At 35.3% G+C, this 25,604-nt stretch overlaps 1 protein-coding gene across 2 annotated transcripts in view; it reads right to left on the minus strand.

Annotated features, from left to right (window-relative positions):
* Nucleotides 1-25,604, minus strand: part of ERCC6L2 (ERCC excision repair 6 like 2) — a 52,179-nt gene that overhangs the window by 6,081 nt on the left and 20,494 nt on the right. For both annotated transcript variants that reach the window (XM_071731960.1, XM_071731961.1), the window contains exons 10-17: nt 24,048-24,119; nt 22,726-22,871; nt 18,751-18,846; nt 17,370-17,469; nt 14,928-15,080; nt 13,394-13,474; nt 10,511-11,690; nt 9,688-9,842 (exon numbers count right to left, since the gene is read on the minus strand). In XM_071731960.1, the coding sequence (XP_071588061.1) occupies nt 9,688-9,842; nt 10,511-11,690; nt 13,394-13,474; nt 14,928-15,080; nt 17,370-17,469; nt 18,751-18,846; nt 22,726-22,871; nt 24,048-24,119 (1,983 nt within the window). The remainder of the gene's footprint in view (nt 1-9,687; nt 9,843-10,510; nt 11,691-13,393; nt 13,475-14,927; nt 15,081-17,369; nt 17,470-18,750; nt 18,847-22,725; nt 22,872-24,047; nt 24,120-25,604) is intronic.

The following is a 25,604-nucleotide window of genomic DNA, read 5'->3' on the forward strand; positions in this document are numbered from 1 at the left end:
AAAGCTTTCTTGCCAAACATTATACCATCACACACATACATACGGTGTTAAAAGTTATTCCACTGCATATCTTCTGATTAGGCTTCTGAAATTTAGTTTCAAAAGCATATATGCAAGACAAAGGGTCACAGAGACAAGCTTTTAATAGAAGGTGATATTACTGTATAGAAAATAGCCCAGTAAATGCAAAGGAATAAAGTTAATGAAAGCACAATAAAATTAATGTGATGTATTACTGCGAAGTAGGGAAAATAACATATAAAAGTACAGGCATTCCTTCTCATGTTACACTTAGTTTATTATCCTATCTTCTCTTCATTTACTGCACTTACTCTAAAGAGACTTTCCATATATTAAAATGAGAAAGAAGAGGGATTACTATGTAGTTATAAAGAAAATAGTTTAAAAGGAATTCAATAAATCTAAGGACTCTTACTACACATGAAAAAATAACACCAAAGAAAGCATTTATTTTTGCTTTTCATTTCCATTTAACCTATGGAGCTTTCAGCAAAAGCACATTTTATCTTTCTACCACAGAAGACTGTCCTCCACCACTATTTCTTCTGTTATGCAAGCCTCTTATTCTTAGAAGTATATAGCAAGTTTTGGATATCAATAATGAGTTTCTATTTCTTTGACTTCCTAGCATCTGCACATTTAGAGTCCCACCCCAGTTCACATTTAACATTTTTTGAGAAACATGAAGACATGCAGCTGAGCATCAAGCAAGAACTGAAGTTCCACAATGCAGCAGTAACTTCTACTTAAGAGATTCCATATTGAATCTGCAATAAGTCTTGGATCTGTTAGCTCCATGTGACAATCTCTCTCCTGCCACATAGTTACATCAGTTTTAAAGATAGTATATACCTACCAAAACCATTTTTCTCTATCTTTGACAGTACAAAATTTCAGTATGTGTTCTTCCTACAACAGGCATAAAGAGGTGTCTCTACACTCTGGAGCAACAACTGCTAATCCATGTGAAGCATCCTCACACATACCTGAGATAACTGGCCACCTTAAGCTCATGACTTCCCTCAAGCAAGGCAGAAGAGAAAATACTCATCTTTTCAAGTGCAGCAAGATGGAAATGTGTAAGAGACCAAGTGAATAGAGAAAAAAAGAGAAAGAGATTCAAGGATACACGTTTTTTTAAGCCATCTCATGCTTGTGGCAATTCAAGTCAGCAGACTTGGAGAATAATGAGCTGCTCTCAAAAGCCTGAATCTGAAGTTGAAAAGATGCTTGCATAATTATTCCTCAGCCACAGCTGTAGTATGTCTGAACACCTTCCTCTTTTTTCCTGCTTGACTACCCAAAGTATCACTATGGAAGTATATCTTGCCAAATACTGACTTACAGCCTGCAACAAACCCCTCTGACTCACAGCTGAAACACTGTCAACAGTGTTCAGGTAGGCATGAAACCACTACTACTAGACATCCATGATACTTTTCACTGCAAGATTTCATTGATTTTTTTCATTTCTAAAACAAACAAGAAAGGCTTTCTCAAATCTCTAGCTGCCTTGCAGTCACCTAAATCATACAAAAACATGAGATGGTGAATTGTGACTGTTCTTTTAAAACACAGCTTGCAAACAAATGACAAACCTTTATGCCATATTCTACTTCATTTTTCCACTTCCCTCAAACTGTAAGAAAGCACACGACTTTCCAGATACGTATTGAGCTGCAGTGGGGTTTGGATGATTGTTATTCTGATCAGGTGATACTTAGTGCATTACAGTGATTTTATTTACCCAAATTACAACTCTAAATTGTTTCAGCTACTCCTTTTTCTCTACATATATGTATGTTTTTGTTGTTTTTTTTTTTTCCCCCTGGTAGCTTGCCTATGATATGTATGAATTACTATGATCTTTCTATACAGTGTTCTTGAATGTATTCTACAGTTAGATATTATTTTTATTTTACCTATGTTTCTCTATTTGTCAGGAAATACATACCCTGAATGAACTACCTGACAGTTCATTCTTGGTCTTGTTTCCTTTTCTCTTCTACCCACAAACATGTCAAACAAAAATTTCTTCCAGAATTATTCTGCATGCCAAGGAAGACAAAGTATAATAGTGTTTACATAAAACTTCATGTAGCTTCTCTAAAAATGACATCCGTATGGTCAAGATAAAAAGTAATCAAATAATGACAATGTCTCTACTTTTACCTGATACTTAAATAAAACAGAATTGTTCTTCTACTTATAGAAGCTACACTACTGAGCAAGCTATGTAATTCAGAACTTAAGGTGACTTACACATTCCAGTTTGAAATAAGCCTGAATTTTACAATATTTTAGAATGATTTCTGATGTGGACATTGATTTTCCCTCTGAATTTAACTTTTTTAATTGAAAAGCAGTTTCACACAGTATGACTTTATCTATTGTTCTGAGAAAATGGGTAAGAAAATGAGAATGAAAGGCAATTGTATAGCTAATGATCAGTATCCCAACTACCTTAGAGAACGAAGCCAACCACCTTAAAATTTTAGAATAAAATCACATTTATACTCAGACTTTCTGAACTGAACAAAGCCATTCAGGATATTGGCTCTGCAAACAGAAGGTATTTAATACTTTTTTGTATCACAGTAGATGAATAGCCAAAGTATTCTTCAAGCTATGAAAAATGTTTGACTTATTCTGGGTATAATTTACATCTCCAAAATACAGTGCCAACTTTGAGACCAGTATTTAGCTATGCCTGCTAATAAACATAAGGATATTTCATCAGAATAATGTGTCAGCCAGAAGGAAATAACTACATATCTAGCATTTTTTCTTGTATAAACTGAAACATACCATATGTCCATATGTATGGACATACCATAAACTCTAACCTTTAGCTTGGTACTGGAGAATCGCCTACCAAGTCAGTAGAGAATTGATTGTGTTCTCTCTATTTTACATTTGCTTCTGAGTCTGCTTATTTCCCAGTCAGGTAGCAGGGCAAGAAGTTCTCATTGGAACAGGTTTTTTTATTTGTTTGCTCTTTTTGTTCAGGAATTCCTATATGCAACATCACTTTCTATCACTTTCTTTACTGCTCTTGAGAATGAGAAGTGAAAAACAGCCTGTATCAGAATTCAAAGCAAAGGTAATTGCTTATTCCAGCAGAAGCCTGGGGACATTGACCATCTTTTTTCACCCTCTCAACCCTCTATCAAACCGTAGCAAAAACCAAAAGCCCTTCACATGCACCATAATAAATATGCAACTACAGGCTTCACAGAATGCCACATACAAACTCATTGCAGTTCAAAAAACAAAAGCAAGCAAAATCACAAGCCATACTGAAATGGTTAATTCCACAGCAAACTGTAAACTCAATAAAGCAGCATTACAGGGCAATCATTTGTGGATAATTATTTTAAAGCTGAATAGCATTCCCCATGCTAGAAAAGCAGGATAATGGAATGGTATCTCCCAAAAGCCTACTTTTTGTAAATAACCATCTAAACTTGTTGAATCTGAAAGCTGTGCAAACACTGCAATGGGAGTTACTGTAACTGATGGAAAGTCTTTGTTTAAATAATGTACAAAATGCCAATGTAATACAAATAGGATAAAGAGGAGGTTCTTAATAACACAACTTTTGTATTTACAGTATTCTCAACAGCACTTAAATCTGCACTGGAGATACAAAGGGCATGTTTTTCTCTAGGCTGACAGCATGCTTAGTTCTCTCATTTACACCACACTGCAGTAACATAAAGAGGGGTTTACCATTAATCCAGGTTTTACTACAAAGCATCCCGTTACTTCTCTGTCAAACACTGGCAAGAGTGCCAAATGTCTGTCATCCAATTCAGAGGATTAAGTCTTCTTTTACAGTGTGATTCTTCTACGAAATTTATAAAAATACAGATATAGTTTCTTAGAGCTGGTCACAGTCTATATTTTGGCCTGAATTCATACTGCAAAGGTTGAATATGACAGCTGGCAGGAAGCTGAGGGGAGAATACATCCTCCCCCTTTTCAGTCACCACATTTCTGTTGCCATAGTGATTAATCCCCAATTGAATGGCTGTCTTTGTACATTCCTTTTCAGTAAAACTTTAAGTAAACTTAAGATGAAAACATGCAGTTGACTGAAAAAAAAAAAAAAAAAAAAGACTCCACATATTCAACAGGTACAGTTTAAGTTCTTGTGACTAATAATTTTCCACGTATTAAAAAGCGGAAATTAGCTCTAATGTGGGACATCAATACTTCAAATTTCTATGTACTGATCTCATTTTTTGTCCTTTTTTTGTAAACCTTCCAAGCCATTTTTAAGGTCTCCATCATCTTTTAACCACCCCCAAGATTTCAATTGAAGAAATACTACACAAATTCAGCTTCATAGGAATCAGTAAAAGCCTATTCCAGGCTTACGTAAAGTCACAAAGTATGTTTTTGCCGATTAAAACAGATTAGGAAATTAATTAAGGACTGCAGTTATTTACTTCAGAACAGATGAGAAACATTAAAAGAAGATATTTAATGTAGGATACAGGTGCCAGGAATCGCCGGGTGATGAGCCAGGCTGGTGCCCAGCCTCACCTTTTATTGGCCCCAGGTCTTGGGCATGCTCAGTGGGGCCAGCCCTAACTGGGCACAGGTGAGACTGGGCACCAGCCTGGCTCATCACCCGGCGATTCCTGGCACCTGTATCCTACACTTAATCTTGCCTTTCAAAAGGCTTCTACTTCTTATGGTAGCTAAGAATCACAAATATCAGTGCAATTTACCCCAAAAATGAAGTAACATGGTCCTGCATTGAAAAACACCCAGGCTGCTTTGGAATCGTGAACCCACCTGAAAAATGCTGAAAACCCTCATATCTCTAAAAACACTTAGTAGGTGATTAAGTTCTTAAAGAAAATGCTAAAACTTTCAATTTTTGTTCCCCAAAATTAACAATGCCAGCATAATTTTTAGCAAATATCCCATTTAAGACACAAGACTTCTTTTTTTTTTTTTTTTTTGGCTCTGAAAGGCTGAAATACCTGTAGGTTTGCTCTGAAAATTACAGTTTGGTTTTGTACATCCACTACAGTCAACAGGTTGATTTCACATGTTTTTAAAAGGTGAGGTTTTTTTAATATAATCCTTCTTTCGATAGTTACACAAGATAAATGAAAAACAAAACAAAGAACTATCCTAACAGATAGTAATGGGGCAAAAGAGAAATCTTCATCTGTGTCACGAAAAGCAAATGGATTTTGCACACATGTGCAAACAAAAGACTCAAATTGAAACATCACAGAATAAAGATGACTCAATATCATTAAATGAGCCCCAAACCAACACAAAACAATGCAGGAAAAACAACTAATTCTAGTAGACTTATTTTTAGTATAATCTTCACTCATATTTCTCCATAGAAGACCAGAAAGCCATTGTTACCACTAGTCTTCTATGAAATAACACATCTAGTGTATTTTGTAATTATATGCAAAAGGAAGCAACAAACACCAGTGCTCGGTCATTTTTATGGAGTTGATATCTGCCACAGCACTGACATTCATTTTCTACTCGGAGATGTTTACAATACTGAAGCCTGGTGTGATTCTCCAAAGTTTCCTCAGGAACAGCTTTCTGCCACACCTCCGCATGGAATGAAAATCCCTGTGCTTGTTTTCATTACTGAGGCTCCCATGTAACTCTAAATATTGATGTTTCGATGCCCTCTACATGAGCCACACTACCAGAAACATCAGCTGTTTGAGGGACAATTATCCCACTGTTTTCTCAAAATCTACATCTATCTGACATTGTGAATTGTGCTGAATGGTCAGAATATGGACAATATTCTGACACTGGAGAATATTTACAATTCAGAAACCATTGGTAGTTAAGTTAAAATCTTTCTACTAGATAATTCCAGATATCCCTTAAATGTAGAATATTAAGTATATGGCTATGTAGAAAAGAATAATTATCAGTAATTTAAGTACCTCCCTGATTATACTTGCAAAATAAAGTCATCTCCTGCTGTAGATGACTGTTTATGAAAATTCCCACTATAACAAGACAACAGTATATCACTTGATTGAAAACCCTGCTACAACTCACCTACAGCTACAGAACTCCCACTGTAATGCAATCCCATGGACTTATTATATAATAAGGCAAATATATTCCCAAACCCACACCTTTCATAGGTGATATTGTGATAGCTCTCATGATGTATTATTATCTCTTTACAGCAGATGTGCTTCACATTCTGATTGCTGTTACTTATACAATTTTCAACAGTTATATAGAATTTATGGATATTCACACTGAACAAATATTCAGTACTATACATGCAGTCAGCTAAACCAGTTATTTTACACATCTTTTTAAAACAAACAAAACTGAAGAGTATGATTGCACTTCCTACCACCTACAGAGAAAGAGTTAAAGACTCTTCCACACTCTTAAAGTCATGTACCAGGACTGTTACAGAACCTGGAGCACAAAGCCAGCAATACCGTAAGAAACAGTAGCAAGACCTGCTTCTCAGAGAAAGAACCAAAATTTTGTTTTCTTAAGCCTTTAGTGGTACCAAACAGTAGCAGGGTAAAATAATATGTTCTGTTACTTCAGAGGAAAGGTAGCTGTGGTATACGAATACTAGCTCAGGTAACATTATGGACAGTTTGGCTACTTACTACAAGATTAAAAAATTACACTTGATTGAAACCTATAGTTTAAAAGGTTAAGAGATTTGGCTTTGAATTACATTAGTGCCAACAGTTCATATCTAACACAGACCTTCTGAAGTTACTTATTCATTAGTTACTTCAATCCTGAGAAACTCCCTGCCTCCCTTCCCTTTTACCTTGGCTTTCGAGTATCTTTTTCCTGTGCAACCTCTCTCACTTTGAAGGAAGAGTCTTCACAGGTTTTTAAGTCTGCTCCCATTTTAAGCAGTTTCTACAGCTCACGTGACAACATTAGTCTCCATGTTTCATCAGTAAAGGTAGGACTAATAAACCTAGTTAATATTCCTTTTATCAACTGCAAATAGAAAACCAGGAAGACAACTTGGTTTACATTGCTTTTCAGCAACTTATTTTGCTGCTACTCATATTTGCCTCATTTCCATAAATTAGTTCTTGAAACTGAAGAACTAACCTAGGATGTAAAAGTTTGTGAGAATTTAATGAAGCCATAATGCCATTAGGTTACTAGTCCATAGCAAGAAATTCACAAAACATCAATGATCATACAAGCAGTCATCTTATTTACTTTTAAAATTTTATTATTATTATACCATTATTAAACCTGTCACTCTTGATTCATTTAAGCAAGAAACAAAAATGCTTCAGTCTCCAACCAAGAGCTGTATTTCCTAACTTACAACCCACTCCAATGGAATAGTTGGAATTATTTTAGTGTTCTTGGATCCTTTCCCCTGACATACTAGTGATTTCTTTATTAAGTCAGAAAAGCATTATTACAGATAGATCACAAAGCAAAACTGCACAGCAGGAAGACAGAGTTGGCACAGGAGAACTGAAGACCACAAAGGATATTTTACTTATGTACCAAAGTACCTGTCTATGAAATGACAGATACATTTTTTTAATCACTTCTACTTACAAATAACACATTGATTAAATGTGCTTAAAAAGGGACATAAATATCATCAGGGCATTATTCAAAAGCCTTCATGATCAAATAAAGCTTCAATATAAATAAAATGTAAAAAAGCTTCTAACTAATTTTATATACAAATAATGGCCATTGATACACAGAGTGAACAGAAACAGTTACACAATTTCTACACAAAGAATTTTGCTACACAAAGTCAGGAAGCAAAATCAGTGACAAATTTCAGCTGGCAAGTTTTGTTTTTCTTTCAATAGCTATCATTTTACAATTAACATGCCAATATTTAATGCCACAAAGTTTTATTCACCAAAAATAATTATTAAAATCTAAGCTGTTAATTTGTGCTTTTAATGCTACACATAATGCTACTTTAATATGTTGAAAAATTTTTATTAAGCATCATTTGAAATCAATATTCTCCTTATAACACAATTAGTTTCTCTGATAGCGAATGTTTTATCTTAAACTGATGGCAAATAAGTGAAAAACGACCAAAGTAAAATAGCAGCAACAACATTCTAAGTAGAACATATAATGAAACCTGTCTATGAAGCCTTGGCAGATAGTTTTTTAGGCCAAGAACAAAAAATTTAAAGCCCCACATATAAGAATATGCAGCCATCAAGAGATCCGTTCTATGTCAGAGAAAGAACAGGAAGCAAAGGAAGAGAGAACATTCTCCATAATTATTTATGTTTTTCCTCCTACTGGGACCTTGAGAGAATTGATACTACTGTAGCTTCTGAGTGAAAAATAGATAGCTTAGGAAAACTAACTGACAAACTAATCAAGAGTGTTTAATTTGTAGCAGTTGCAGTCACACAAACTAAATAATGAGATGCAAGTGACAGGGCCAAAACAAATTACTCCCACAAACTAGTTTTGAAAAAACATGGAGCAACAAACACTTATTCAAAGTACTCTTTTCAAAGTTTTCTTTTATTTATATTCAATGTTATTAATGTTGTCAGCCATTACCATTAAATAAGGACCTTTCTACAGTATTCAAGCATTTTTAACCAACTTTTCTGTTAATAGGGGACATTCTAATGCAAATGTCTTAGAATTGAAAAGGCCTCACTTCTACCAGTTGATCTGGTTTGATCTTCCCAGTGCAAAAATTCTTTGGCATCCCTACTAATGGCTTAATTAAATACAGTGCATCAACAACACTGGAAGAAACTCTTTCAGCCACTGTGGATGTTAAACACCACAGAAAGACTTCAGTCTTTCGTCTACCGTTTCCTGTAATGATTGTTGTTATGTTTGTAAAGATGAGACTGCACATTCACTCATTACTTACTGTGTGTTTGAGATTTATCTTAAGAATCAGACTAGGACATGGAAAATTTTAATTACAAGTCAAAAAACATAGTATAAGTTAAGCAGAAGAGACGAAAACCTTTATGCAATAAGACCAAAAAACCTGGGAGAGTAGAGAACAATACGCAATTTGTTCCAGATCCGTATGTATTCCAAACACAACTAAACAAGATGGATGTCAAAAAGCATAAAATGTATTGGTTGCTGGAAAACAGCACTCCCACTCAATTCTCATTTTATATTTCATAAATTAATCATAGACAGTAATGATTATTACCATAACCCATTACAGTAACTGCATGTGTCCACCCCCCAAAACAAAATCTGCAAACTGATTTATATTATCCTTTTTATGCTGCAGATACTCCAGCATGTACTGCGGCAACTTGATCTTTGTTAACCTTCTTTTCAAGCCTTAAATCAGAAAAACATGGCACAGAATTTAATTTCAAACAATCTTTACTCTTTACATTTTCTCTCAGAACAATCTCAGAGTGTGATCTGTTGCTTAATTACCAGCTCCTTCAGAGCTGGCCAATCCAAAAAGAAACCAACCAACCAACCAAACAACAAAACAACCAAAACCCTTAAGTAATTTATTAGACCTCCATTTGAGCCTCATTCCCTAACCCTCAGTGGCTTTGATCATTCATGGCGGCCATTAGCAGAAAATCAGTTTGTTAGAGCTTTTTAAAATGAAAATTAAGTATAAAAAAGTAAAAACAACATTTCCCAAACATTCCTCTTTACCTTGGCACTGCAGACTGCTACATTAGCAGGGAGCTGGGAAAACTGTTTCAACTCAAATACATCTCGCACTGCCCACCGACTCAAGCGATTCTCAGCCTTGCTGGATCCAACCACGTTCTGATTTGAATGAATATATGCCACTTCTTGAACACCATCTGATTAAGTAGGAGAAAGATGAAAGATTTATGGCAAAACCCTGAAGATAGAGTTGCACTGGAGAATCTCAATTTCAAAAGAGATTTATGTAAAAGCTGTAAAATTTGATACGACTTTACTCAGCACCATGTTTCTCAGATCTGTGAAATTAACAACAATCATTACACTTGATGATTCCAGTCACTAATACTTCTCCCTTTTCAGAATTTTTTTTTTTTCAGATGGACAAAAGAGAAGTTTCAAAGCATCTATTATTTAATGGTTGCAACATAAATGTTTAAAGCTAAGTCTCTAACAGAATCAAATCTACATGGTATTTGACTCCCAATTCATATAAATAAAAAATTAGGTACACAAAAAGAAACTGTCAAGGCTTAAGGTTTTGCAGGTAAAATACTTAATAAATTCTTAAACTTCTTAATTAATCTTCAGTCTTGGCATCTTTCAATGGACAGTGTTTAACAAAATATTACAAAGCAATCCATCACCTCTGAAGACAGGAAAGTAAGGCTAGTACGTAAAAATAGATAGAGAAAGACAGTGCTAAACAATTTAGCAGAGCATTCACTAGTTTCTTGTAGAAAACCAGTAACTTTAGAGCTATCTACAATGATGAATTAAATGCTACTATTTTACTTCATATCAAATAAATAGAATTTCTAGTTACCTAAATATTTGTCCATTGATTCCACTTTTTCCTCTTGAGGTTCTAATTTAGTTTTACTTGCAGAAGTTCTATACAAAGCATTACTGATAGACTTCATGTGTGCAACAGGCATATGTTGAAGAGGGCGAAGCATTTTAGACCCAAACTGAACTTTGCCTCTCTGTCCTTTAAACTTAGATCTTTGCTTTCTGGTATGAATTTTCTCAACTAGTAAGTTATCTTCAGAGGATGAAAATTCATCTACCTGCTGAGAATCACTTTGCTTTTCTTTTCTCTTAGGCTCCTTTGACTGTAGCGCAGATTTGGAGAAGCTACTTACTCCCTTCCTTTGGGAATGTCTTTCCTTCCTTTCTGGACATCTAGAAGTTCTTAACTTCCTTGATTCAGAATCATGAGAGATTTCAATATCATCGGATTCATCACTTATATCACTTGTCAGCATCAAATCTTTCCTACCACTCTTGGAATCTTCAAGAGACATGAATTTGCTGAAATCTGACTCTGTTCTACTGAATCCACATTGTCTACTGCCTCCCTTAAATAGCAACCCATCCTTTTTATCTGCTATCTCCTTACAGTTTTCACATGCTGAACTGAAAATTCCCATTTTTTTAGAAAGAACTGGTTGCTGGTATGGTGGAACTTTGTTAGGAAAAAGATCATTGTCATTCTCTTCAGAACTCCATTCTGTTTCAACAACCGCATCACTTTCCTTTGAAATACATTGATCCTCCCGTTCTCTGTCCCCTTCCTCCTCAGAGCCTGATAAAACAAGCCAGTCTGTACTATGCCTGTCTTGTTTATCAGTTCTATCTGGTGAGTGAGCAGCTCTCCCATGCGCATGACTTTGACGTTTCTGAAAATCACTGTGCTTACTATTTGTGTTTGTTCTTATATCTTGATCATCAGAATTTGAATGATGAGAATTACTATTATTATATCCTTTCATAGCTGCAGTTTCGCTCTGCAACAACTTAGAGAATCCACACTGCATTAAAGAAAGCTGGCCCCTTATTACCAAGTTATTTGCATTGCAAGGCTTTCTTTTGTCACATTTTTTCACAGAGGTGTCAAAAATGTCATCATCGCTAAAATCATCATAAAAATCCATTTCTGCTCTTTTAAGCTGTCCTTGAATGCTTCCAGGATGCATCTCTTTTTTACAGTCAGGTTGTTCATGCTAAAAAAAAAAAAAAAAATTAATTTACAGCAAAGGTACCTAAAACATAAATAATATATGGAACACACCTAATTCCAAAGAGGTGTAAAAGAAGTGGACTTTTGCTAAGTTACTCAGTAGAAAGAACACACAAATAAGTATTATAATATACAAATACAAGGCAAATATAAAGAAAAATTACACTGATGTCTTTGGCAGAACAACCTTAGCAGAATAATGAAAATAACAAAAAAACATATATCTGAGACTACATATGCTGCGTATTGCTAAAACAATGTATGACTTTGCAATGCACACCCACATTCTATTTTATACTCATCTTGTTGAACCTTTTCATCTTTACAAAGGTAGTCTGAAAATTACCTTCATGATTCAAACCTTAAAAGCATGTAATGACATAATTAAAAAAACAATCTGCATGTACTCCTCTAATATGGGAGCTAACAGTTTAAAAGAGCTATGAATACAGAAAGATTCTGCTCTTAAAATGAGTTGAGGCCTACTTTAATCAAACAAAAAATACCTCCAGGCAGCCTTAAAGCATTTTGCAGCCACAAAAGTCCAGAATACAAGTCAAAAACTGTGTACTATTAAGATTAAAATTATGAAAAACATAAATGAAAAGTCAGAAAGGTAAACACTAAACTTTTATACATGGAGAGTAGTTGCAAATATGTATTAATTATAATGGAATACTTAATTATTCTCAAGTAATTAAATACATTAAAAATCTATTAATCCCGGTATTATCATTTTAAAAAAGCATTTAACACCAACTAAAAAAGTTTACATCTTGTCACCAAATCCACTGTGACATCATGGCCATACAGTGATTTTAGATTATGACCAGTGTTGGCACACTGATTTAAATTAATACTGATATTTACTCACAGATACCTCCAAAAAGCATAAGAGATTGTGTCCAGTTTTCAGTACCATTCATTGTCACCTAATCTAATGATATGTTCACACTCTGAGGCCCTACTGTAGACCTGTTTGTTTCTCAAATCATCTGAACAGTGTTCAGTCCAAAACATTCATAAAAACGTGCCCATTAAATCAAGCCTTTAAAGAAAAAAAAAAAATGTGTATCATTAAAAAATAATAAAAGCCAGAACTAGATGACTAATTTGGTAGGGACCACTGTCTGGCTACATTAAAGAAATAGCCCATGTCTTCCACAGAGGCTCACACAACCTGAAGCAAGCCTTCAAACCTCTAAATGAACTGTAGGCCTTTCAACAAGCCTCTAACCAAAAATCTTGTAAAAACAGTAGGTGATTTGTTTCTCAAATGACTTCTTGATACTAAGTCCATCAGACAGTATCATGTCATATGAATGACATGTCTTAAGACACTATAGAGCAATGCTTCAGTAAGCAATACTGTTTTGTAGTAACAGCATGTTAGTAATATCTTCATTCAGAGTGATTATACCTAAGTGTTGTAAAGGTCATAGTTAGCACATGTTCAGAATATTCCACTTCAAATTGAGACAACACGAGATTAATGTTTTACACTATGTAAAAACAAGCACAAGCAGAAAATTAAAGATTTTTACTGCAACCTAGTGTAAAAGCCTTATCAGTCTAAAAATATACTCTCCACATTTGCCACAATATTTCTCCACATTTGGAGTATCAGGAACTAGATGGACTCTCTTGTTCTGGTCCATAGTACACAAAGACACAAATACACATTACCTTTTCTGAGCTGCATGGAGGAGTCTCTTCCTTTAGCCATGTAGTTGCTGTCATGACTCCTGCTTCTACTCGCCCTTCCCTCTAAAATAATCAAGAATGTAGAGAATAAAAACTGTACTAATGAAGTTCAGAACGGCAAGTACAGAAGAAATAATTTTTTCCCTTATTTTACAGAGATAAAAGCACGGGAAGTACAATCAGCAAAGTTGAGACTAAGACTTACATTTTGGCACTTGAAGGTCTTTGATCTAGCCCATAAAGTACAGGAAAAGTAACATGAAGTGGGGGCTGTTGTGAATACACTGTTTTAATGATTTTTTACGTTTTCCCAAAGCATAGAACTGTTTGGGTTGGAGACGACCGTTAAGTTCATGTGGTTCCAATGACCAATGGTTCCATGGGCAGGAACACCTCCCACTGGATCAGGTTGCTCCAAGCCCCATCCAACCTGGCCTTGAGCACTTCCAGGGAGACAGCACCCAAAACCCCTCTGGGCAACCTGTTCCTGTGTCTCACCACACTCAAGAATTTTTTTCCTAATACCTAACCTGTATCTCCCCTCTTCCAGCTTAATGCCATTGCCCCTTGTCTTATCACTACATGCCCTTGTAAAAAGTCCCTGCTATAATGTTCATATTATATGCTATATTTTTATTTCAATGTAATTTAAAAAACTTTTTAGCTTAATATCCCAAATTACATATTCTTACACCACATGCCTGTTTTGGCTATGCTGCCTTCATACCACTATCACATTCCCCAGTCTCTTCCTGTAAAGGCAAAATATCAAATTAAAGGGAAGACAAAAAGAAAACTAGAATAAAGCTGCAGTAAACTACAAAATTCTAGCTAGCTGCAGCAAACATGCAGAGTAATAAAAAGGTGCAATAGTACATATACTTAAAACTAGTGTGCATGATACCATAATACAATACAGAATTGTGGCAACAGTCATTTTTAGATTAACTAAGAAGTGAACCTCAAAATCATAGAATCATAGAATTAGCTAGGTTGGAAGGGCCCTCAGAGATCATCAAGTCCAACCCTAAGAAGCCTCCATTAACTTCCACCTTGTAACATTTTTAGATCCAACATGATAAAATATTAAACAGCTTTTGACATCTCAAAATGTGCTATTCAAAGGTTACTGTGACCATAAAAATATTTTTACAAGCAGAATTCTGACTTTAAAGGTTACTTCGAACTATTAATGAATAAAAGGTCTGTGCACAAAGCTGATAATATGTGATAGTATCACAAAATTAAATTTGAGCATTTTCTTTAGGAGAAGTGTATAAGCAAACCTCTGAAAAGTAAAATCCAAACTTTTCCCATTATATTGTTTAAGGAAATATATCTGGTCTACAACAGAGTAGAGAAATTAGCATGCCTATTTCATTTAAGGCACTGCATCCTTGGGTACTTTTAAAGTCTCTTGTTTATAAAGTATTTTGTTGTAATTTTGAATGAAAACTACTCATGAGGAAAGGGTAAAAGAAAACTAATATCCAGAAGTAAAAGTGCTGGACTGCACCTCCAGGATGTCTTTGGTAAGACAGGACCCATGAGTCCTAAGTTTGAAAAGGTTATGGATCCCAAAAAGCTCTCCTTGATGCTCCTTTGATCCTTGCACTGCCTCGAAATACCGCTTGGCATTTTCACTTCCAACCACTGCACACTGAAGTTGCTGTAACAGAACACAAGAGAATTCAGAAGGGTTTGCTACAACATTGTGTAAGACTTTCCTGGCAATTATATTACACATACACAGCTTTACTTTGATCAGGAAGAATTTCCTAAGGGGAGATATTTTATTTTAATTTCCCTGGTGGACGTTGTCTAGTATCAGACACCTACTATACACACTACTTATGCTCTGTATCTTTACTACTCATCCTTCATCAATACTAAATTCTTACTATTCTTACTATTTTTAATAGTGCTTTGCATCACATGCATTTTTAGTAAGGACTAAATAAAAGCCACAAGTTCACTCCTACTGATGTCTGAATATTTTAATTAACATGCATTTCTGCTGAGTACATCACACAAAAACTTAAAAAAACACCAGGTAAAAAGGAAAGTAAAGTAAATACTTTATCAGGTTGAGTTAAAATATTTGAAGAAAGCAGGTTTACAGATATTCCAGTGACTATAAATTTTTAGTACTTCCATCATATATTTGTATATTTGACATTAGATAGAATGTAAAAATCCAAGGTTCTATAACACCAAGCCCATACATTTTTTGTAACTGTCTCTAAAGAGTTGGCAATCTCTTCAGTTCTACTCACTTCTAATTCTGGCACTGAAGAAGCATTTTCCGAGGTAGTGCATCTCTTGAATTATGTAGGTCAGTAACTATACAGTACAGGCCTAGCTTAATTTCAGATGAGCAGAGTTTACTCTTTCTTGAATTATGCATGGCATTTACAAAAGTATACTTTAGGATAAGGTCCCTATTATGTTAGATTTTGATTTAGTATATCTTACATCACATATGTACTTACATCACTTACATCACCAATTAAAAAGAAAAATCAGTAATTTTAAAATCAAATAGATTTCTTAGTAAAAATACACTGAGCATGATAAGTATCTTCTCATACACTCATTTCATGGAAAGGATGGATGACACTAAGCTCACAGAGTACATTTGTATAGTTTACCAAAAACCACACATCCATGTGTGCCAATGGGTTCTGAATTTTTACCAGCAGATAAATGCATTTTCTTCCCAATTTACTGAAAATTTCCTATCGGTGCTCAATGGTCATTAGTAGGGAATGGAAACCAAGTGTAGACTAAAATAAAAGATTTTTACAATTTACAGAACAATTTACAATTGTTCTGTTTATTGCCTCTTATTTGACTTGAAAAACATAAGTCAACTTGAAAAAAACCAAACACCACAACAAACAAAACATAACAAACAAAAAAATCCCCAAATCAAATGCTTTTCAAGAAGATTTATATATGTATTTTGGAAATCCAAACAGACAGGTCTCTTTATGAGATCACCAATTCCAAAGGCTTCTGTGAAGCATGACTCACTCCTTCATGACTTTAGTGAACATATTTGTTTGTAATCTGCTGCTGATCATTTCCGTTAGCCTTTCAGAGACCTCTCCTTCTGATACCTGCTGTTGAATTGCATCCTTGCAAGTACTTCACACAAGAGAAACTTTGGAAGAGGATGGTCTCTAAGCTTTTACATAAATGCAGATATAAAGAATAAATCAGGTGGGTTATTTGCATTTAGGACTCCTTTTTTTTTTTTTAAAAAAAAAAAAAACTTTTCCAAAGAAAAATCTTCCTGAATCAGGCTGCTGCAGATACGAACTAAAATTTTCCATGTATCATAGCACCATAGAACTGTTTGGCACAGTCATCTTAAAGATCATCTAGTCCCAGCCCTCCTGATATGGGCAGGGACACCTCCCACTAGAGCAGGTTGCTCAAACCCCCATACAGCCTAGCCTTGAACACTTCCAGGGAGGGGGCATCCAGAGATTCCTTGGGCAACGTGCTCCAGTTTCTCACCAATCTCACCCTAAGGAATTTCCTTGCAATGTCTAACCTAAATCTACCTTCTTCCAGTTTAAAACCATTCTCCCTCCTTCCTATTGCTACATGCCCTTATAAAAAGTCCCTCCCCAGCTTTCCTGTACGAACTGTACTGAAAGGCTGTTTTCTATGTTTTACAAGCTTTAAAAGAAAACAGGTCGACTCTCTGTATAATCTGATAAATGGATATGGCATGATTAAACCAACAAAGTTACAGAAAAGCTTTAAAACAAACTTCATTCTGTTCAGTTCACTGACAATCACTAAGTATCTCTGCTTAATAAGTTAACAGCATGTATCATAAAACCACGGTAAACTACACTTCTTAGTTCAGCTTTCAGTCATTGAAACAGCTAAAATTTAATTAGCTAAAATTTAACTCCTAATTTCAATAGCTTGTGAACATTACCTGTTTATAAACTTGTCGCAAGTACATCATCTCTTCCACAGTTCCCAAAGATATCAATCTAAACACTTTAACATCTCTGTGCTGGCCAATCCTATAAGCTCTGAAAGGACAGGAATGCATTAAAATAACTTTTTTTACCAGTGAAAAAATTTGGTGTTTTTTTTATGCTTTTCCAAATTTTCCTCAGCATTTCATTCCCTTCTCCTTTACCCTTAGTTTTCCAAGTTTCTTCTGAGTCCTATCCAGTTGAAAAAGCTCTCTCCTCAATTTGTATCACCAGCACTGTCTCCCATCTCTCTGTAATATATATCTTCCACTATGTTTCTTCAGGTTGTATTTGTCCCTCTCTCTGTCTCCATCTGCTCTTGCACAAGATATTCTCCTATTTATGTCATAGAGGAGTTAGATCAGGATTACTTGGGGCAGTGTGTTCTTTCTTAACTTTATAAAGTACTTTGCAGGTTGTAATATAATAAAAACAGTTAATGAACAGGCAGTGTTCTACCTAAATGATAAATTCTAAGATTTTTTATAGATTATATTATGAAAATTCAGGAGAGGCTGAACCAATTTATAGAAACGTCTTATACAGATTCTTCAAATGCAGTTCCTTAGAAACATCTTACAAGAATTCTCTAAAGGCAGTTCCTTTCAACAGTACAGATTTCTGATACATGTATTTCTCCAGAAGAGGGATACCATAGACACCTCTGAGAAGTCAGAAAGACCCTTAGGATGGAATTAGATGGGACAACAAAAACAAGTTTATTTCTGCTCATGCAAATAGGTAAATCTACTCAAGTTTGAAAACTTCTAATAATCTCTACTTCAGTTATTTAAAAGTCTGTCCTGAATTGCAAGAGAAACATCGTATGATCAAAAAGCCTGTAAAAAAAAAAAATAAAATCCAGATTCTTGGAAATCCTCCAACAGCATAATATCAGAGATGGTCATGAGTGCTGGAAAGACAGTGATCTTCACAGAGGTGTAGCACAAAAGAACATAAGTTGTTTTCTTCAGGGATCCTAGAACTCAAAACATAACTTGAACTTGCACCAATTATAACATACTCTGTTCTGACAGAGAAAGGAAAAATGCTATCCAGCTACACACACACTTCTACAGATCAACAAAATGTTACTCTAACTATGGATCTTTTAAAAATCTTTTTTTATAGAGCCCACCACCACAAAAATAAAATGCAAATGAAGTAAAATTCAGAGTTAAAAACAAGAACATCAGAGTTAACAAATTGAGCTGCACATTTATTGCTTTGCAGACAAGCTAGATTATTCCCTTAGGAAAGTCAGACAATTAGGCTACTGGATCAAAGCAAAAGAAGAGTAAAACATTAATCAAGTTCTGTATTTTGGGAGTGTACCTGTCAATAGCTTGAAGATCATTTGCTGGGTTCCACGTAGGATCAAAAAGTATGACAACATTGGCACCAACAAAATTAACACCCACTCCACCAGCCCTAAAATCATAAAGATGAAAAAAATAGAACTGTTTGAACTAAGAAAAACAAGACAGTAAGAAAAACAGAAGAGGTTTTTTTCAGTGTATGAGATTCATAGTAGCATACCCTTCCCCAGTACAAAAACAGAGCACTATAAAGATACTGAATATAGAGGGGTACAGCTTCTTGTTACTGTTAGCAAGCACCAAGTACTTAAATAACCACTGCTGTAAAATGCAGCCACACCACCTAAGTAGTGAGATGAACACAAACTCTGAAACTATCTGAGTCATAACCAAATGCTATCACCTTACTATAGTAAAAGTCAGCATTGCTCCTTCATACCCACTGAGTCCTACGTGGGCCAACTCCCCCAGCAACTTTATGGAAATTTATAATGTTAAGTGACATAAAAGTGGTTAAAGAAAAAAAAAAAACAACTATCACTTAAATAAAATATGTCCATTAAATTTTACTACCTCTAATTCCAAAGCATAGTTTTGACAGTAATGCTCTATCCAACTTCAGCTAAAGTGGTCAAAATCCAGGGTAACTCACACCTGTAACTGTCACAAATATATTTGTGCAGTATGGAAGTCAAATGTTAAAAACAGCACTGGATACCCAGCTGCTTATCAGTAACATTCAGAGGTGCCCTTACAAGGAAAAAGTCACTGTAAAAAAATACTCTCCTGTGAGTAAGCAGTCACGGGGAACCAGTTACATGGTCTTAAACAGCTGTGCTGTGTTTTGGGGGAAAGCCTGTAAGCCAGGCTTTAAGTATTTAAGCTTACACTTACACTTAACCTGAGGTAGCTAAAGCCCTCACTGAATCTAACAAAACTACTCAGTTATTTGGAGTGTGGCATACACATAGCTGGATGACTGGATAAAAACAAAAGTGAGTAAAAGACTTCTCATGTGGCTGCAAAACAAGCAAATAGTGACTCTTTTCAACTGTCTCAACCAACATTCATACAAAAAGAGACAACTTCCTATGCAAACACATGCTAAATACTACTATTAATTTAACTATTAAAACAACTCTTTACATTGACACAGGCAGCACTAATCTCAAGCATTTTGATTTTTAGGTTTTAGTTGGGTTTTTTGGGTTGGTTTTTTGGGGGGTTTTTTTGGGTGGGAGGAAGGTGGTTTTTTTTCTAGAAAGCAGAAAACTGAAACAGTCAATCCCACTTAATTTACCAAGCACCTGGTTTTAAAAAATTACTTTATATTCTGCTTTTTTAAAGCAGTATGAAAGGCAGTTCCCAGGGATGTGAATAAATGGAGACAGAAGCCAAAAGCTTAGGAAGCTGCAAAACCTCTTGTTCTTCATGGAATGCCCATTAATATAAATATAGTTGTGGATTCTTCCAAGTGTAACGTAGTGTTGGACTACTTAAATTTGGAAAAAATTTAATGTAGGAATCTGCCAGTATTAACAGAGGCTTCCAAAGGATGACTGCTCTCAAAATTTCAAATGCTGAGTAAAAATCAGGTTTTTTTCACAATACCTTACTGTATTTTGGTGTATTTCTTTTTTAGTGAGAACAGAATTGAGTCTCTCATATTACCAAACCAACCCTGCAGTCAGACTGAAATGTACATCAACATGTTTTTCCAAATGCTTTCTCATAAAAATCTGCAATATTTGGAAGTGAAATATGAATTAAACCTCAGTGTAAAGCCTTACTGTCAGTAAAACAGACTGATATGAAAAACTAACTAAGCAGGATATTTAGCTTTATAAAGACTTTACCTTTTAATATTTTTAGGTACACCAAAAAAATTCAAATACTCCAATGCCAAAAAAGAATGGCTCCTATATCCTTCATGCACAGAATGGACACAACAGTTAATATGTGAATTATAAAGAATATTTTCCATTTAAAATATCATTTTAACCAGAGGTACTGAGGTCATTATTTCAAGATGGTCCATGCAGATTGCTCAGATGAAGAGCCCTGTATAAAACGTCTCGTAGCAGTTCTGTTATGAACAAGATCATTTTATTTAAAACTGCACACTGTGTTGAATAATGGGTTTGGTTTATGTCCTGTCACTGAAAACTCAATGCTACACTGTTCAGAAGTTACAAAAAACAACATTAAAAACACTTCCTTGAAAGATGTGACTATGTAAATTCTACTTACTGAGGTAAGTAGAAGATCATTTGTGTTAGTGTTAGTGAGATCTTGTGGTTTAGAGTTCTTTGAATGTGATTACACACACATTGAAAATTATTTACAACACAGTTGTGAATAAAGTTAAATTCAGCCCATTAAAAATATGGAGTAATTGACAGCAGTCAATTGTTGACTAAACAGAACAAGACTGCCAGAAGCATTGCAATAAAGTACAAACAGAAGAGTACAACCTAATTCTGTCCCCTTATTATGTGTATTGAGAAATAAAGAAGTGTGAAGGACTGAAGTCCCCATGCCTGAAATCTGAATAAGGGAAAGGATTAATCTCCTGTAGACTAAAATTGGGATAAATCACTTTGATTACAAAAGGAAACCTGCTTCCATTACTCTACAAGCAAGTAAAGAGAAGTTTATCTGTGATAAAGCCAAAAATTGCACTGTTTTTTCTTAGTAAACACTGGTTATACTGCAAATTTCATCACTGTTTGTTACTTCCATTTACTCAGTAACACAAAAAACACTGAGACCAACAGAATCAAGACTCATCTACAGCACCACCAGCAGGTATGGAAAGCTCACCAACCTCTCTATTCACAAGCTCTAATTGCAGAGAGGAGAATAACCATCTCTGTTTACCTGACCTTCATTTTTATTTCTGTGTAAATTAATAGAAGAGATTTGAACCAATTATAATCATGTAAGTAAACTAGACTGATAGAAGCACAAAATAGTCTTTCCTAATGCTACAGATGCAGTAATTCCCTGCTGTCTTCAGGAACAAAGGAATAGGGACAGATAATGAAGGTCACTAAGCATTCCTCTGGGCAGGAAGATTAAAAGTTTCCCTATCTGCCCTTGCTTGGTAAAAGACTTCAACCAAGAAGAAACATGGAACTAATCGGAATTTAAAAAAAAAATAAATAAAAGATGATAAAAGAATGGTAATCATATTTGCATTAATTTTAGTTGAAGATATTGATGTATTTCAAAAGAATTCATAATCATCAAAAAACAATAAGCAGATCTGACAGTCAAATACATTTTTAAAAGACAAGCAAGGATTGCTTGAAGTATTTTAAGAAAACATATGCTAATTAACATGTACATTAATGTTGTAGAATGTTAGAGAGGATTGGAGAATGCTGGAGAATATTCCTGAATATTCTCAAAGAGATAAGGGGTGTGACCCCTTTACTGTGCCCAACCCCATGTTTGGGGGGCCAATTAGATTGGCCCATACTCCGGTGCTACCTGCACCAGGGATTCGCTGTGCTACAGGTAAACACACCGGGTGTCCAATAAAAGGTTATGTTGGTGGCGGGGGTGTGGTCACGGAAGCACTATATAAGCAAAAGTTGCTGCGTAATAAACCAGAAGTTCGTTTATCAACCATATTGGTTGCACGCATTTTCTTCACCGCTCCTGCACATTAACAGTAAGATACAATTATACAGTTCAATACATTTCCTCACTCCTACAGCCAAGTGGAACTTCAGAACTAAGGACTCAGAGAAATAGCCTCTTTCAGGTCTTGGCAATCCTCATAAAGAAGAAAAGAGGGGAAGGAAGTCTTCAGTTATTTTGAGAAGCTCAGTCCACAGCAGTCTGTGTTTATTAACAGACAAAGGAAAACTCACTTTCTCATAAAAGTAAACCCTCACAAGGTCATCAAGTAAAATGCAGAGTAACCCATTTATTAAAGGCTAGAAAGGAAGAGTGAAACAGACCACGAGTTACTTTTTCTTACATTGTAGATACAAGACATATGTTGATCTCTTGAATGATGTTGAACTCCCTCACAATTCTGATTCTATCTTCTGATTTTGTATTTCCATCAAGTCTTCGGTAATCCAACCCAGATGCCATACAGTATTGTTCCAGCACATCTAGCAACTGGATGGAAAAATCAGAAAAAAGCTTACATGTTTACTGTTATATTTTTGATAAAACATAACCACAGAGGCCATGATTCTCAAATACACTTTAATTATACCAAGCACTGAAAGACAGAGTAAATCTGCCTCAAGTCAGTATCAACATCCTTGACAGTCTTTACTTGTGATTCTACAGCACACAGGGTGACTAACGTTGGACTGCTGCGGTGTCACTCAATCCTCCAGCCCTGGCTGCCTATTCCACCTCCAACTGATGCTGAGTCAGTTCAAACCAGCAGTCAGGAAAGCAAACTAAACTGTGTCCTACAATCTTAGCTACAATGACCTGAAGCATGGCAGATGAGCAACAGAATCAAAACAGAGAAACAGGCTGGTATGCACCGCCAGAGTTCAAAGGGACCGCAGGATCAAGCAGTCAGTCTGGGTTTGAACACTGTGAAGAACAGCCTGAAACACATGAGTGATGAGTACCATGCTACCTTTGTGTTAGCACTGGAAGGAGTTAAATTTCTTCTGTTTACTGGCTTTTAACCACCACTAGTGATGAAAGACATGAGTGATAAAACATCAATCTTGAAACTTGTTACATAAGTTGGTTTGAACTGAAACAGTGATTAATGTGAGGAAGAGGTGTATGCACACTTCACTTCTAAGTGACTTGATCTTTGATTTTCTTCTTAGGTAACAGTACACTATTTCAGCTTCCTGAAATAGTGCAAACTGTATTATGATTTTCTTTACTCAAATGTTCAAACCAATAGCATTAAAAAGTAATGGTAGTATTTAATAATTTTGTAGCTTTGAAGCAGACTACAAATTTAGTATTTGCATGTAGTAGCATGTATCACAAAGGTAGCATGGTACTTCAGTTGAATTTTGCTGCTACGCTGCTCTAATACAAAACATAAAAACTGAACTCAATATGAGCTATCAAAACCTGGAGTAATACAATTTTTAAAAAGTCTAAGGCAGCAGAAGTGTTACATTTGGTTTGCCATTACCATTTTTATCATAACCTAGGTTTCAATGTAATTCTGCAGTATGGCACATTGTCCTTACCACTATTTCCCACAGCACAGCTGTCAACAACATCGCCATTCTTTCTTTCACTTCAGTGCTTTAAGCTTCAAAATGTACTGCTGTAACTAATTGATAAACATCATGTGGAGCTCACCTTTGTGGAAAAGGAGAAAAGAAGAACTTTATCCCTGTTTTTTTCAAAGTGATTTAAAAGCTGCTGAAGGACCTGTAAATGAACCACAAAACAGAAATAAAGAGATTTTATCTACAAGTAATCTCACATACTTACTTATGTTACCAGCCTTTAAATGGGCTGCACTGTACTTAATTGTTTGAAAAGCCTGAGGCCTAACAAAAAACATTACTAACATAATAAATGTGCTGAAGGTGATGGAGACACCAGACCTATGTGTATTTCATTGAACTATATGGAAATCCTGCTATAAATAGCAAACATACTACCAAGGGGTAAATTCAGAAGCTGAATGCATAGACTGTAACAAAACATTACTTATCATCTATATCAGTTGAGCTTGTGAATTTTCGCTTTTAGCAAATGCAGACAATTCCCCTGAAAACATGAAGGTCTGCTTTAGGTTGCTGTTCAGAACTCCTGTGAACTCATCCTCTTAAAATAATCACTGAAATGTACGCCCCTCCCTGCTCCCACTCTCCTCTGTTGCTTTGTTTACAGTAGGATCCAGCTTCCCAGACTCTGCACAGACCTAGAAATGCCAATAACCCACCCACACACAGTGTTCTTCTGCTGGGGAAGCAAATAATCCAGAGCCTTGTGTATAATAGTGATACTGTTATTTTCAAAAGAAGCATGTCCACATCTGGCAGTCGCAGCTCCGGAGGACCACGCAAACGCAATACGCAAAGGGGAGAGAGGAATTTTTTGTACTATGTCTGTAGCTTTCTCCCAGTGAGCAACAGATATTTAAAAGCTGTATTTATTCAGTGATAAATACATAAACTGTCAATCAACACTAATTTCACTAAAAGCCTAACAAATCTTTGACAACCAAATAGCTAAGAATGTTTATATTGAATTTACAGATTTGGGTAATATCTTAAACAGTAATTCTACTGCACTTTATAAGCCCTTTTGTATACATTGGCCAGCCAGTTACAAGTTAAAAAAAAACAAAAAACAAAAAAAACTAATGAACAAGGTATCTTTTGCCTGGCTGCATTGTACAAGAACATATAAACCAGGATTTAGTTTACTAGGAAAAAAAACAAATCAGGTAATTTAACAAGAGCTAAATTACTTACTTTTCCATTTTGTTTAGCCACATTATAAAACAGTAAGATGCATTTAAGATAGGAAAAAAATGGCTACTGTATTATTGTACTTCTTATTAAAGTACAGGTCAAATAATTTCCTACAGAACACACAAACAAATCCATCCAGTCTGTTTAAATAAAATGGATCAATGTCATGCCCATTGGAACTTCAGATATTCTGCAGTACAGAACAGCTCTTCTACTTTACAGGGAAAAGTAATTGATGGTTTTGCACCAAAAGATCAATAAATGATATACTTGAACACCAGAGCACTACCCTGAAAGTTGTTAGTCTGAAAAAGAAACACTTGATCATTCTCAAGCAAAAGTAACACTCCCCTTTTAAGAGCCCACATAGCTTTAAATGTGTATCTCATTACTACACATTGCAAGTTGTCTGAGATGTAGATGTTGAGAG

Source organism: Heliangelus exortis, chromosome Z (assembly GCF_036169615.1).
Source record: "Heliangelus exortis chromosome Z, bHelExo1.hap1, whole genome shotgun sequence".
Lineage (NCBI taxonomy): Eukaryota > Metazoa > Chordata > Aves > Apodiformes > Trochilidae > Heliangelus > Heliangelus exortis.